The 15,488-nt window shown below is 39.2% G+C and overlaps 1 protein-coding gene across 4 annotated transcripts; it reads right to left on the bottom strand.

The window, feature by feature from the left end:
• Positions 1-588: 588 nt before the first annotated feature.
• On the bottom strand, positions 589-15,315 carry LOC144256646 (uncharacterized). Of its 4 annotated transcripts, none has more exons than XM_077802011.1 (4): positions 15,141-15,315; positions 4,646-4,772; positions 4,405-4,465; positions 589-3,846 (listed from the first exon to the last, which is right to left on the bottom strand). In XM_077802011.1, the coding sequence occupies exons 1-4, from the start codon at positions 15,204-15,206 to the stop codon at positions 2,424-2,426; spliced, it is 1,677 nt and encodes a 558-aa protein (XP_077658137.1). In that variant the 5' UTR covers positions 15,207-15,315; the 3' UTR covers positions 589-2,423. The 4 variants fall into 4 exon arrangements, with proteins under 4 accessions (XP_077658137.1, XP_077658138.1, XP_077658145.1 ...); XM_077802012.1 differs by having other exon boundaries at positions 15,204-15,315; XM_077802019.1 differs by lacking the exon at positions 4,646-4,772 and having other exon boundaries at positions 15,141-15,222.
• Between the last annotated feature and the right edge of the window lie 173 nt (positions 15,316-15,488).

Genomic DNA, 15,488 nt, shown 5'->3' with positions numbered 1-15,488 from the left:
AAATTCACATAATTATGTTAATGGAAGATTTTTTTAAAAAAGAAAAATCCTCTGTATAGAAAAATGCAATTTACTTAAAATTTGGCGGGGGGGGGGGGGAGATCCTGTATCAAAATAAAAAGGCTACAGATGGTTCTCAGTCCTTAAACACTCCAGATATTATGATGATGATAATAATTTTCCTCTTCTTTTCCCCCTCCATTCTCTGACCCTGGTAATTATATTTAGAACCTCTCAAAATTTTTATTTTGTCACAACCTATAAAAAGTCATAAGATATTTGAGGAGAAAAAAACACAGAATTATCCAGGGGCCTTGAAAAAGTTATATAAATATGAGACCAGAGGTTTAGAATATCATTTATTTGCTAAGGCCTTTAGTGGGAAAAAAAAGTACAATATTAAAGAAAATGTACTTATGGGAAGTAGAGAGATCGAAAATAAATATGTTAACAAAGTTTAACTATAAATATTATAAACCATTCTATATAATATATACTTCTAGGTACAAAATTATATCACATACTAGATTTTACACACACATACATGCATATGTAAAAGATTATGTCATAATATGTGAGAGCTGACTACAGATGCAAAAAACTTAATACAGGAAAATTGAATCTAACAATAAGTAAAGAGAGATTTACCCGCCAAAAGCATGTTGCTTTCACATCTTTACACTGATGCAATGTCCACAAGAGAGTACATTTCCATTACCTCTGAATAGACAAAGGAGAAGTGAAGGCACACGATCTTTTCACACTTACAGTGCTTTTCTCAAGAAGGGGTCACTTGCTGAAGGCAATGCATAACTATAATCCCAAAGGTTCAGCAAGCTGAGTCAGGAGGATCATAAGTGCAAAGCCAGACTCAGCAACTTAATGAGGACCTAAGCAATTCAGTGAGACCATGTCTCAAAATTTAAAACAAAATTAAAATAAAAAGGGCTGGAATGTGTCTCAGAGGTTAAGCATCTCTTGGTTCAATCCCTGGTACAAAAAAAAAAAAAAAAAAATTCCTTCCAGTCTAAATGGATCTGAAACAACTGAAGGTCTCCCCACATTTCTACATACAAGGCTTTTCTCTTCTAGCATGAGTTCTTCCATGCTGTTCAAAGAGACCTAGAGAGTTGAACATGTTACCACATTTTTTAAAGGGCAGAAGTATTTTCCCTGATGTGAACCCTTTTATATCTTTTTGTTATGGGCCAGCTATATGGAAATGATCAAACAGACTCCTTATCATGAAAGAAATTCTTCTCCCATGGGAAAACCCCACCTCTGTATCCATTACTAATTTGCCTAGCACAGCATATTTGGCAACTATTAAATAGCAATTTTTAAACAATGGGAAATTGTTCTCTTTGGTTCCCACTTTTCTCTTTGGGCAATATATCTTATCGGGGAATAATTAATTAGAAGTTAGTAGCCATTCTTTAATTGTACTTAACTAGGATCACTTTGATCCATTTCTCTTTTGATTATGATTATAGAAAATCCCATGACAAATACTAAATGAGAATAAAAATATGATTATGAGCATTGCATTGTTTCACTACTGACTTTATTCAGACTTTGTATTACTGTTTGCATGCTTGCTTGCTTGCTGCTTGCTCTGTCAACCTGGATGAGGTTTTTGCCTTTATATATCCTAAAATGTTGAGATTCTAGGCTGTTTTCCTGCAGAGATAACTTAGTCCTGTAACAAGAAGTCCTGGCCGGTTGAAATAAAGACTCTTCAATTTGGACAAAACTGGGACTCAAGTTATTTTCTGAGTGACTTGCCCCACGACATTTGAAGAAAACTGTGAAAGTTGAATACTGCCCCACATTGCTTATCCACAGGGTTTTTTACAGTATGAGTCCTTTCATACAACTGAACAAAAATGGAACATCTGAAGGCTTTACATTTCTTACTTGAATAGGATTTATTTATTTTTGCATGAATCAATCATTCAATAAGAATCATCTCAGTCCTTAGAAGAAACTGGCAAAACTAGAAGGTGCCCCACATTTCTCACATTCACAGGGCTTCTCTCCATGAGTATTTCCATATATGAGAAGAAAAATGAAACATTACACATTCAGGGATTTTTTTTCCAGTGTGAGTGAAATGGCTTTGAAGACAACTGGGAAAATGGAATGAGTTATTTCACATTTAAAGAGTTATTCAGTTAGACATGGTGGTATGCACCTGTAATCCCAGAGACTTAGTAAAAAGAACTGGGGATTATGGTTCAGTGGTAGAGCACCACTGGACTAAATCACCCCCTCACCCCCCAAAAATATTCTGCAGTGTGAGTCCTTTCTAGTCTTTGAAATTGACAAGGAATATTGAGTTACCACAATTTACATTCCAAGGATTTTTCTCCAGTAAACTTCCTACATGTTTATGAGTGCAGCAGTAAAAACAGAAGACTTTGCTAATTGTTTTCATTAGTATGATTTCTCTGCATATGAGTTCGTTCATGTATATGAAGGTGACTCGATCTAGCAAAGGCTTTTCCACATTGTTTACATTTATAGGGTTTTTCTCCAGTATGTGATCTTCCATGTATCTGAAGGTCACTAGATCTAGCAAAGGCTTTTCCACATTGTTTACATTCATAGGGTTTCTCTCCAGTATGCATTCTTTCATGTATGTGAAGGTCACTGGATCTAGCAAAGGTTTTTCCACACTGGTTACATGTATAAGGCTTCTCTCCAGTATGAGTTCGCTCATGTAAGTGAAGGGTAGAAGACTGAGTGAAGGCTTTGCCACACTGCTTGCATGCATAAGGCTTCTCGCCAGTATGAGTTCGTTCATGTATTTGAAGGTAAGAGGAAGTAGTGTAGGCTTTTCCACATTGTCTACATTTATAGGGCTTCTCTCCAGTATGTGTTCTTCCATGTGTGTGAAGATGATGGGATGTAGCAAAAGCTTTTCCACACTGTTTACATTCGTAGGGTTTCTCTCCAGTATGAGTTTTTTCATGTGAGTGAAGGTGAGAGGACTGAGTGAAGGCTTTGCCACACTGCTTACATTCATAGGGCTTCTCTCCAGTATGTGTTCTTCCATGTATGTGAAGCTGACTGGATCTAGCAAAAGATTTTCCACATTGTTTACATTCATAGGGCTTCTCTCCAGTATGAGTTTGTTCATGGGAGTGAAGGGTGGAGGACTTAGCAAAGGCTTTGCCGCACTGCTTACATTTGTAGGGTTTCTCTCCAGTGTGCGTTTGTTCATGTAAGTGAAGGGTAGAGGGCTTAGCGAAGGCTTTGCCACACTGCTTACATTCATAGGGTTTCTCTCCAGTGTGCGTTCTCTGATGCATTCTAAATAAACTGGGATAAGCAAAGTCTTTCCCACATACTTTACATTTAAAACGTGCATTCTCAGTGTGCATGATCGTGTGACTGTGAAGATCTGTGAGTGAAATAAAGGTTTGACCATCTTGTTTACATTCATGGAGTTTCTCTCCATAATGTACTCGTTCATGTCTTCTAAATAAAGAGGGAAAATGAAAGGCTTTTCCACATACCTTACACTTAAAAGTTTTATCTTCACTATGTGTTATCATGTGTCCTTGAACCCCTGTGAGAGAAGAAAAGGCCTCTCCACGTTGTTTACATTCATAGGGTTGCCACCCAGTAGAAGTTTCTTCATGTCTTTGAATGGAACTGGAACGACTGAAGACTTTCCCACATATTGTACTTTTATAATGTCCATCTCCAGCTTGTGTTAACATTTGTATTTGAACACTTTTGGGAGAAACCAGAGATTTCCTGCCTTGTTTAAATTCACATGGATTTTCTTCACATTCCTCATGCTTGTACTGTTTGTGTCCAGAGTGAGATGTGATCTGCCTAAGAAGGAATGAAGGACATATGAAGTCTTTTGCACACATAATACAGTCACATGGATTTATTCTATTAAAATTTTTTTTTGGTCAGGTTAAGAATTGGAATCTCATTGAAAGCTTCCCCACACTATCTTCTTTGCCTTTGATGTTTACCATATGACCTCTGTGAAGAATGACCAGCACATTATCAATGCTTGATCCATTCATGATTTTCTATTTATTCATGGGTCCTAGGCTTACATTACTACCAAAAAATCAGGTGAAGGATAGGTGTTCTGACTTGTTCAAATTGCCCGAAAATAAAGAGATTGAAAGGAAACAATCCTTCCCAACACAACTTCCCAATGGCTATTCTCCAAATAGTGATATTCACATATGCAGTTTCATAGTACTTTTTGCATGTCAAGTACTTTGAAAAGACTGACTATCTGTTACAGTTAAGTATATACTTCTGGTTAAAAAAAACTTATACATTTCCAAGTTGTGCATATTTCTGTGGTTGATTTGTTTTACAAATTATATGACATTCTCAGATATTGCTTCCTCTTGTGAGTACAGTTACCTTGGATTGTTCTCAGACTTTTTGATCTGATCTTCAATGTTCTTCTCTTCCCATTTGTTTCCTAAAATGCCAACCCAGAAAAATCATTATAAACTTTTAGAAGCTAGAAAAACTTTGCCAAATTCTAGGTGCCTTTTATGCTGTATTAATTCACCAAATGGTTCCCTTTTCATGTTTTTCATAAATGACCAAAATAAACATGAATTCTCTATTTGATTAATTAAAGAAACATCATCATTACCTATAAAAGCCAGGTTTCCGAGGACTTCCTGCATCACATCTGTGTAAAGTTTCTTCTGGGATGGACCCAGCAAAGCCCATTCCTCCTGGGTGAAGTTCACAGCCAGATCCTCAAAGGTCACTGAGACCTAAAATATCCTCAAATGTGTGTGTAGTGGAGGCCAGGAGAGATTGACAGTATGAGGAATCTACACTCAATATGCATGATGCTCACATGATTCTCTGGTCTCCCAAATAATTCAATGATTTGGTCCATCAAATATTTACTGCACTCAATTCCTCATAGCCATTCCAACACTAGAATTGGGCTGCTCAAAAGGCAAACAGTAGAGTGTTTTACACCCTTCTTTGGTGAGGTCACAGTAAGACAGGCTTCAAGGTCATTCCCAACTTCATTTTTGGTTGTACTTCCTTTACAAGTCTTAACATCCTGTGCAGTAGAGAGCTAATATTAGCACTCCTGGTATTACTTACCTTAGAAAAGAAAAGCGGAGTAAGTAGGAATTTCCAGTAATCAGGAAACTCAGCATTTGGACAGATCCTGCCAAGCACAGTGGCTCACTGTGTCTACACAATTATTGTAAACAACATGGTATTTACTGATCTCCTGTTTCCTTCTGAAAGTCTATTGTTCCATCCTTAAAGAAGTGCCTAGAATCAGCCCTCACCTACAACCTCTGGGCAAGGGGTCACTAAGGAGTTTCCCTCATAGATAACATTCAGAAAACCTTTCATAGAGGTTGTCACAATGTGTTAACTGGGGATTGAGATCATTGGGGTGATTACACCAAGAGAACAATCAGAAGCTTGCAGGTGATTTACTCCAGAACCAAATTAGGCAATAAACAAGTACAATGATTAATAAACACAGCAATTTGATAATTTCTCATGGTTACTGTCAAAGCAGAATGGGATAAGTGGAAAGATGGCAAGTTTCTCAGAAAAAAACTCAATGATCCCAAGATGTCACATTGTCCAAATGATATCCTTACAAAGTTTTATGTCTCAAAACAATAATCTTAATAAGAATAAGCTACCCTTTTAAACCTCAAAGCAACAATGAAGGTCCAATGATTAAAACTCTTCTAAACAGCAGCCACTTCACTAACATAAGGTACAATCACATGCCACATGGCCATGTTTTGCTCAAGGGCACTTTGAATAAAGATGGGCCACATGTGCAATGGTTGTCTGTTGTGAAAGAGATTTCTTGTGCCTGTAATGATGCTGTGCAAATAAACCTAACATAGGAGCACTTCCAGGAAAAAAGCAGCATTTTGCAGCCCAGAATCCTCACCTCACAGTTTGTATGTGAAACAGGCCATTCTGTGTACATCTATAAGCATGCTATGATGTCTGTATAATGATGGAACAGCCAAAAAGATCACCTTCCAGAACATGCCCCTGCCACTGACATAAAACCATACTCAAGGACTTAAAATATGTGACCTCCTGAGCAGTATAGTATAAGCAGAGGTAAGCAAAAGACCAAGAGAAAGCCTTCAGTAGACTGACCTTCACAACATGAAAAGATGAGCAAAAGCATGTGTCATGGAGAGAAATCACAATGATGATCCCAACAAACTGGAATCTAGAGGCAAAAGGTACTGCATCCCTATATTCTGTAGATAAAGTCCATTTATTATACATTCAAATGTAAAAGAATAAAACTTTTTTAATAAACTTATAAAAATTTTAGTTTTATTTGTCTAACTATTGTGGGGCAAATTAAAAAGGAAAAAAAAAAAGCAGGGACTTAATCCAGGGCACTTAACCAAACCACATCCCCAGCACATTTGATATTTTGAGACAGTATTCACTAACTTGCTCAGGATCTTATAAGTGGCTGAGAGTAGCATTTAAACTTGTGATCTTCATGCCTCAGTCTCCCCAGCAGCTTGGATTAAAGGCATGCACTACTGCACCCAGTGAAAATATTATTTTTATAGAAGAATAAGCTAAACAATATTACAAAAATGATAAGCAGTAAAGAAAAATATTAATACTCACACCAAAGTGACACAAACAGAGAGATTGGAGCCATGATAGTACTATCATGAAAAAGAACAGATCAGAGAGCCTGGAACAGTCCCCAAATAAACTCACACAAATATGATCTGTTGATCTATGAAGAAGGAAAGTCATTTACATTCGAGATGAAAATGGTTCCAGGAAGAGGAAGCTGCTCCATCTGCGTATCCTCCAGAGAAAAGTGGAAACACAAGCAGAAGCATCAGAACAAGAATCTCACCATGCCCAAGAGCACTGAAAGTTCACCATAGCTACAGGAAGCAGTCATGAGGAAGAGTGGAGAGCAGCAGCACAGTGTGACCTCCACTAGCCCTGAAGACAGCCTCTCTGGTGCAGGACAACAGCCTGACATCCCAGTGTGAAACCCTGGTCACTGGTTCCACACTGTACACAGATTTATCAAAGTCTCTGCATTTTTTAATTAAAAACATCACAGGACTATCTTAATATCTAAAACAACCTCTCACTCTTCTAAGTCAGAAAGCAATCACTGTAAAAACTTAGTAGAAATTCCTTAAAAGGATTTAAGTAAGCAAACAGCCTGCATCTGGCAAGAACAACAAATTACTGTTTACACACTCAACCATCACCTAAAATCTGATAAAGAAAACTACAGGAAGAGTTTTTTTTGTTGTTGTTGTTTTGTTTTGTTTTTAAATCAGGTTTCAAAAACACCCAAGTTCAGGAGGCTGAGGCAGGAAGTTTGGAAGCTCAATCCCAGGCTTAGAAAACTTAGTGAGGCCCTAGCAAGTTAGCAATACCCTAAATCAAAATTAAAAAAAAAAAAAAATTGTGTAGTGCCCGTGGGTTCTCTCCACAGTATCCTCCAAAACAAACAAACAAACAAACAAACCAGTTGGTCTGAAGAAATAAGGAAGCCCACACAGGCCAGGAGAAGTTCTTTCAGAGAGTACCCAGACCTGCATGCTTAGCACTCATTTTTCCCCAGGCTGGGTGCTGCAGAGTAAAGGCATAGTAGAGTTTTAAATAGGACCACTGCATGTTAAAAAAAAGAAGCCCCAGCACAGCTACCCACAGAAACCAGAGGAGGAGCTCTCACTGTTTCTATTGCTCTTCCTTAGCTTCTGGTGTAGGTGAAAATGAGGGCAAGCACACTGAGATCTGGCACCACAGCCTAGAGGAATAAATCTCAAAGCTTTTAGTTTTATACATAAGCAAGTTTTGAGGGCATTGAGTCATGGAAGTTGGTGCAATCTATTACAGGGTGAATTCTATATTCCTTATGTGGGCACAAACTTGTCAACAGCCTAAGCACCCAGCTCATACAGATTAGGGACTTTTTCTCCACTAAACATCAAGAGGGATTGTTTTTTCCCTGATACTTTGTTTGCTCCTTCTGCTATTGTGGTTATCTTGTTACAGGCACCTGCAGCTGCTGCAAGCCTCCATGATAAAATGTCAGTAGGCAGAGCTGCTGTGGGTCAAGCTGCAAAACTATAGCCTGTCAGCTCTTAAACAGTTTCCACTCTGTCCTACCACAGTGGCATTCAGGGAAATCTGTCAAACAGGCTGAACACGAGCTAATTCACTTCACATAGCATATAAAATGCAGTCTCTAGGCAACTGCATAAAGGAAAAGCAACATAGGAGAAAGGGGAAACACATTTTCATTCACTTTTAAACAACAACAAAAATGTATATAGAATACTGAGAAATAGAAAAACATGTCTCATCAGTGGAAATTAAATGCCTTGAGGTTGATAATCCCTGAGAAAGATCAGGCTCAAGAATCACTAGGCTATTTTTTTTCTATTTATTTTTTGTTCCAGGGATTGAATTCAGGGGTGCTTAACCACTGAGCCACATCCCTAGCCCTTTTAATTTTAATTATTTTTATTTTGAGAGAAAATATCTCTAAGTAGTTCAGGGCCTAAGTTACTGAGGCTGATTTTGATTTTGTGATCCCCCTGCCTAAGCCTCCTGAGCCACTGGGATTACAGGCATGTGCCACAGTGGTGGGAATAGGCTAGAATTTAATTAAATGACTTAAATTTTTAATATGCATGCACCTGAAACAAACTCAAAATATACCAGGCAGAGATATATAGAACTGCCCAGGACAATGAAGAATCCACAGTTACACTAGAAGACATCAGCACAATTCTGTTGGGCCTGAGACGTGTAGCAGAGAAGCAGACAGGAGGGCTTCCCTGGTCATTAGCCAACAGGAAGCCCACAGTCTTCTTCAAGTCACAATAACACTCCCCAGAACAGGTAATATTCTGAGCCATAAACCACACCCCAACAGTGTGTATCACCAGTGAAATCCCAAGTATGCTCAAAGAATATGGGTGGTAAAGCAGAATTCATAAAAGAAGCAGCTGGAAAGTCTCCAGGGAATGGGAGGTGAAACACAGGTCTGTAAACAGACATGGGTGGAAGAGGTAACTCAAGGGAAAAGTTGACCATTTTGAGGAAAATGAAATGTAAAAGTCCACAATAGGAAATCTGTAGAAAACAGGACAGATGGTGCTTGGATGATATCACAGGTATCCAAAGAAAATTTCAAATAAGAAGAACTGAAAGCAATAATTGAACTTTCTACTTCAGGAAACCAAAGAAAGAAGGGCAAGGTAAACATATATTAAGCATAGGAAACTGAGAGGGATTGAGGAAACCTCAATCAGGAAATAAGAAGTCTGCAAAACCAAGTTCTTCATGAATATCAGCATCACTGATAAACCTATATGAGGCTAAGAAAACAGAGGACAGGGTCTGGAGTTATGAAGTGCTTTCGTAATAAGCACTTGCCTGTGATGCACTGGGTTTAATCCTCATCATAAAAGTAAATAAATAAAATAAAGGTATAAAAATACAATAAAATTAAATAAGAAAACAGAAAACAGAGAAACTATCCATTAGAATTAAAAGAGCCATTGCTACCATCCATGGGCACTTCAAGCACATTGTGAACATGTGCTTGACACAAATTAGGTCACTTAGAAGAACTGGACCAACTCTTGAGAGAGATACTCTCCTACAACTTACAGAGAAGGAGAAATACACAAAACAGACAAGCTGAAGCCTACTGAAGAAACTGACTCAATAACTAATTACTACCCAAAAAAGAAAACACAAGGCTCTGACAGGGTCATACAGGCTTCCATAAGACACTGAAGAACTGCCACTAATTTTTTTAAATATTTATTTTTTAGCTTTTAGGTGGACACAATATCTTTATTTTATTTTTATGTGGTGTCAAGGATTGAACCTAGTGCCTCACGCATGCCAGGCGAGAGCGCTACCACTTGAGCCACTAATTTTTTACATTTTTTTTTTCCAGAACACAGAAGCAGAGTAAACACCTTCTAATGTCTTCTGAGGCATATGTTACAATATTATCAAAATTAAACAGATAAACAAAGGAACTATGAATTACTCTCATGACCATAAGTGCAAAACTCCTCCACAAATGTTACTTAACGAATCCAAAAATGAATAAGAATTACACATCAAGGCCAAAAAGGAATATACACCTACTCAAGGCTGATTAACAATTTAAAAACCAATTAACTTTATCCATCACAAGTAAAAGCTAAGTAATAAATATCATGATTATATCAATAAAGAAAAAAGTCAAGAATAATGAAAAAACACACTCAAGTTCAGAAAAACACAAATTTTCTTAGAGAGACAGCATGATCCTCTACTCTATGTGAAATACACCAAAGAATCATGAAAATCAATGAGGTGACATCAGGGTTGTATAACACAAGGTTAATAAATAGGACTACTGTTATACTGATGATAGCAGCAAGCTGGGCACAGGAGCCATGCCTGTGATCCCTGAACTCAGGGAGCCAATGGAGGAGGATCACAGCTTTGACGCTAGCCTGGACTATTTAGCAAGATTGTCTCAAAAATATATATATATAGATAGATAGATAGATAGATAGATAGATAGATAGATAATGGACTGAGGATGTAGGTCAATGGTAGAGCACCCCTGAGTCCAACACACAGCATCAGAAAGCAAAACAAAACATTAACAAAAAGACACAGCACTTATATAATACGAAGAAAAAAAGTAAAGAAATACTGACATATAAACCTGACAAAAATCTGTATGACAAAAAAAGCAAGTTTCTAAGGAGATTATAAAAGACAAGGCAAATACATGGAGATATTTCACGTTCACAGATTAAGAGATTCAATGTTATTAATTCTTACCAATTTGGATTATGGTAATCCATTATTATGAATTCAATGAAATCCCCCCAAAATATCTTTTAAGTTACATTTTCAGTCATGAAAGACCCAGAACAACCAACACAGTGAAGACAACTAAGTCCACGGGATGGACACTACCTGAGGTTAAGAACTACAAAAAAGCTACAGTCATTAAGAAAGTTTATGTATTTTGAAGAACAACAAGCATAAGCAAGTCCCTGGCTTGAATCCTCAATACTCAATACACAAAGTATAAAATAAATAAATATAAATAAATTACAGTCTATAAAACTAATTTTCTTGGGCTGAGGAGTAGCTCATTAGGAGAGCACTTGCTAACATTCATGAGGCCCTGGGTTCAATTTCCAGCAGTCCATATACACATACATACACAAAAACAAAACAAAACAAAACAAAACAACCCACTAAACTAAAATACTTCTAATGAATGATTAAAAAATGATTATAATAGAAAAGGTACACAATGAGAAGCATAAAATACAATGCAATCAATGGAAAGATAATACACTTTCCTACCAATGAGACTAAGGAGACTAAACTTCCCCATGATCTACACTCTGAGCATTTCAGTAAATTCTGTGAAATTCAGGGCCAGGTTTGCTCTGCTTGTTGAACTTCACAAAAACTACTTCTAAAAATGGAAATATTAGACCATACCTAAAACCAGCCAAAATGCTGTACAGATCACAGTGAGTGTAGACACAGTATTTTTGTGATTCCCAAATTTCATAAGTTAATAGTCCAGCTCCTAAAGGGATGGTCCAAAGAGGAGGCACTTGGGTGGGAACAGGAATTAGGTGACATGGTGAGAGTGCTTGTGAGGGAAATCAGCACTCTTATTTAGACACATATATCTTTTCAGAAAACTTGTATCACTATTTCAAAGATAAGTCATTTAGTGATTAAATTATCACATTTGGGTATTTTAGGTATTGCTAAAATTGTCTTTAAAATTTACCAACAAGCCAAGTGTGATAGCACATGCCTGTAACCCCTGCAGCTTGGAGGTCTGAGGCCCTAAGCAATTTAGCGATACCCTGTCTCAAAACAAAAAAATTTTAAATGGGCTGGGGTTGTGGCTCAGTGGTTAAGCACTTCTGGGTTCCATTCCTGATACCAAAACACCACACAGTTAACATGAACCTGCCAAGTCCAGACAATAACAACAGCAACAAACTGTCATTCCTGTCAAATTCGCCACCTTGTAAGAAACTAATGTTTTTGTGAATCCTCATTTATAAATGTATCCACTTTTTTTTTCATAGAAATAGATTCATGTTCTGCAGCAACAATACAAGACAGAATTTATCTCTTTCTTAAGTGGCATTCTGGAGTCAAGGACCTAGTAGTCAATTTGAAATCACTGAAAAGACAAGATCAAATTTCACAAAATTTCTCTATATACTGAGGGGTAGCAAAAGATAAATTATCATTTTTCCCCCCTTTTTGGTAACCAGGATTGAATCCAGAAGCACTTTACCACTAAGTCACATCCCCAGCCTTTTATATTGTATTTACAAGACAGAGTTGCCTAGGATTGTGCTAAGTTGCTAAAGCTGTCCTCAAATTTTTAACCCTCCTGCTTCAGGCTTTGGAGCAGTGAGAATTACAGGTGTGCACCACTGTTCCTGGATGTAAATTAGGAAATTTAACAAATGGAAATGTAAGTAGATTTTTTTTAAAAATCCAATTCTTTCTTCCTTCTTTCATAATATTTCATCATATTTGGCTCTGAATAAATGAACCTGGGCCTCAAATAAGTGAGCAGATCATTTCATAGTGAAAAACACAGAAACAGCTGGTGCTGAGGGAGCACAGACTTGTCAGACTCAAGGGGCAGGTAAGGTCCCTGCCAGCTGGACATCTCCCACCTGGTCCTGCTCACTGAAACACTCCATGATCACCCTCCCAGGAGACCTGGACCATGACTCCCAGTCTATAAGGCTTTCAGGTTTGCACAGCACTGCACTGGGGTGGGTGGTCCTATGCTCTGGGAGAGTTTTCCTTCTACACAACTGTGAGAGAATGCAAGGGCAGGAATCACTGCTGACCTGGCCCCTCAGCACCAGCATCTATAGGCTCACTGTCCACCTGTCTTCAAGGAATAGGAACAGGGCTTGGGAGAAACAGTGTCCCAAGGAGGTAGCTATCTAGATGAGGCCTGTTCCAGGAAATCCCTTAGCCCCAAGGCATCCAGCTGCTCCCAAGAGGCTGCACCCCACACCTTAAGCTGTCTTCTAAGAGGAGCTGACCAAGGGCCCAAAATTCCCTGCACCCTCCAAGGCACAGGATATCTGTGGGCACCTTGTGGACGCCCCAGGAAATGTTAGTGGCTGAGGACATAGGGCCCTGACAAGGGTCCAAAGGGAACCTCTGCTCAAGAAATTGTGATATGGTATCTACACCTAAGAAAGATAAAAGGAGAAGCACATGATTTTTACAAGTGTGAACTGAAGTTTTCTATGAAGTTGCTCTACATCAAAAAACCTTCAGAGTACTTGACTTCTGTTAACTAGATCACCATGAGGGTGGAAAGACAGGGTTCTGTATGGAGAGCAACAATTATCTTGGGCTATGTTAAGCCCTTCAATAGCCAATTACCTTAATTTCTGTATCAGATCAGAATTCTGAAACTAATAAATTTCTCAGACTATATCACTAAGCTTACCAGATGTATAACCACCATTTTCAAAAGCTAAGAATGCAATAACAACAGACCTACAGAAGAAATCCCCCTCCTTTTTTTTTTTTTTTTGCTGTAGCCCACCAATCTGATGCTCCTACCAATGCAATTGGTTAATGTATTGAAACATAACTTTGTTTTATAAAAGTTCATGTAGACCCAGCACAGTAGTGAAGAACTATAATCCCAGCAGCTTGAGAGGCTAAGGCAGGAGGACTGTCAAATTCAAAGGAGACTCAGCAACTTAGTGAAGTCCTATGGAACTTAGAGAGATCTCTTCTGAAAATAAAATATAAAAAGGGCTGGGAATGTGGCTCAGTGGTTAAGGGAGGGAGGGAGGGAGGGAGGAAGGACGGAAGGAAGGAAGGAAGGAAGGAAGGAAGGAAGGAAGGAAGGAAGGAAAAAAGGAAGGAAGGAAAAGATGCAATCTCTTCCAGGAAGGGACACACACATCATTCAGGATAAGCTGATTAAAATAAATTGTTTTCCTCAGGTGGGGTGGCCAACACCTTTAATCCCAACAGCTTGAGAAGCTGAGATAGGAGGATCAAAAGTTCCAGGCTAGGCGGGTCAACATAGCCAGATCCTGTATGACTACATGACTGGTGTGAATGTACATCACGTGCAGCCAGAAAAAGGAGCAGTTACTCAATATTTATGTATGATATATCAAAGTGCATTTTACTGTCATATATAACTAATGAAAACCAAGTAAAAGAAATAAACAATTTCTGCCCAAAACAAACAAAAAAGGGCTGGGGATGTAGCCCAAGATTCCATAACCCTAGTACCAATAACAACCAACTACCTTATTTCATTTTAAGCAGTTATTTTACCCAAACACAGGGATGTGTCAAGTGATTATTCTTTCCCCTCAAGTATAACATTCAGAAACAGAAAACAAATGCTTTCAAAATTGTTATTCTTGCCAGAGATACTGGCAGAGGCCTGTAATCCCAGGGACTCCAGAGGCTGAGGCTGGAGGATCACAAATTGGAGGCCAGCTTCCGACACAACTGGGATAAGATCTCAAATTTTTGAAAAAAAAAGGGGGGGTGGTGCTGGGGATGTCACTGATAAAGCTTCCCTAGTTTTGATCCCCATTAGAAAAACAAAATATTCTTCACAATCTCACTAGAGGAAAAGTGAAAGTTAATAGACTGACCCGTTTGAAATACAGTAGGAAGAATGAATATTGATAATGATGTGGAGAGAAAGATGAGATTTTAGAATGAATGCAGGAGGCAACTGCAATTTTAATGTCCTACAGCAGCCTTCAGAGGAGCTAAACCAGGGGAAGAAAAGTGGATTAGCGACCCTGCTTCTACACATTTGGAAGGGTGGGAGTGGGCAACCAGCAGGGAGAGGAGGGGACCTAGAAACCTGGGCGGCCCAGCTCACCCCACAAACCCATGGGAAAGGGCTCAGGGCCATGCGCCAGTGAGAACTGGGCCGCACCGCTCTGCAGCTGACCTCGGGGACCCACCAGCACAGCGGGACTAGGATACAGACACCCACCAAGGGCCACCCGCAAACGGGGACAAACAAGGCCGCCCGCTCTGCAGCTCACCGGCACGCCGGGGCCCCAAGGCAGGCGCTGAGCGGGTTCCGTCAGCCCTAGTCGCAAAATCACCATTTTTGACTTCAGTAGTGATCCGGTGTCCTCGCGAGGAAGCTTCGGGCACCCAAGCTCATGGGGGACACAGGGAGATCAGCGTCAAGGGAGCAGGAACCAGAGGAGCAGAGTTGCTGAGGAAGAAAAGGCCGCGAGACTGCGAAAGCCCGCCCTTCCCCTACGTCGGCGCACTTGATTGGACAGTTCCACCCGGCGTCCCTGATGGACCGCCTCCAGGCACGCCTCTGCACCGTGACTGACAGCAAGGATTATCCAATCACTGGCTCAAATTGGCTGGAGTGA

The sequence above is a fragment of the Urocitellus parryii genome, chromosome 1, assembly GCF_045843805.1.
Source record: "Urocitellus parryii isolate mUroPar1 chromosome 1, mUroPar1.hap1, whole genome shotgun sequence".
NCBI classification, from domain to species: Eukaryota; Metazoa; Chordata; class Mammalia; order Rodentia; family Sciuridae; genus Urocitellus; species Urocitellus parryii.
The sequence above is the reverse complement of the archived record's forward strand: the minus strand, read 5'-3'. Positions and strand labels throughout refer to the sequence as shown.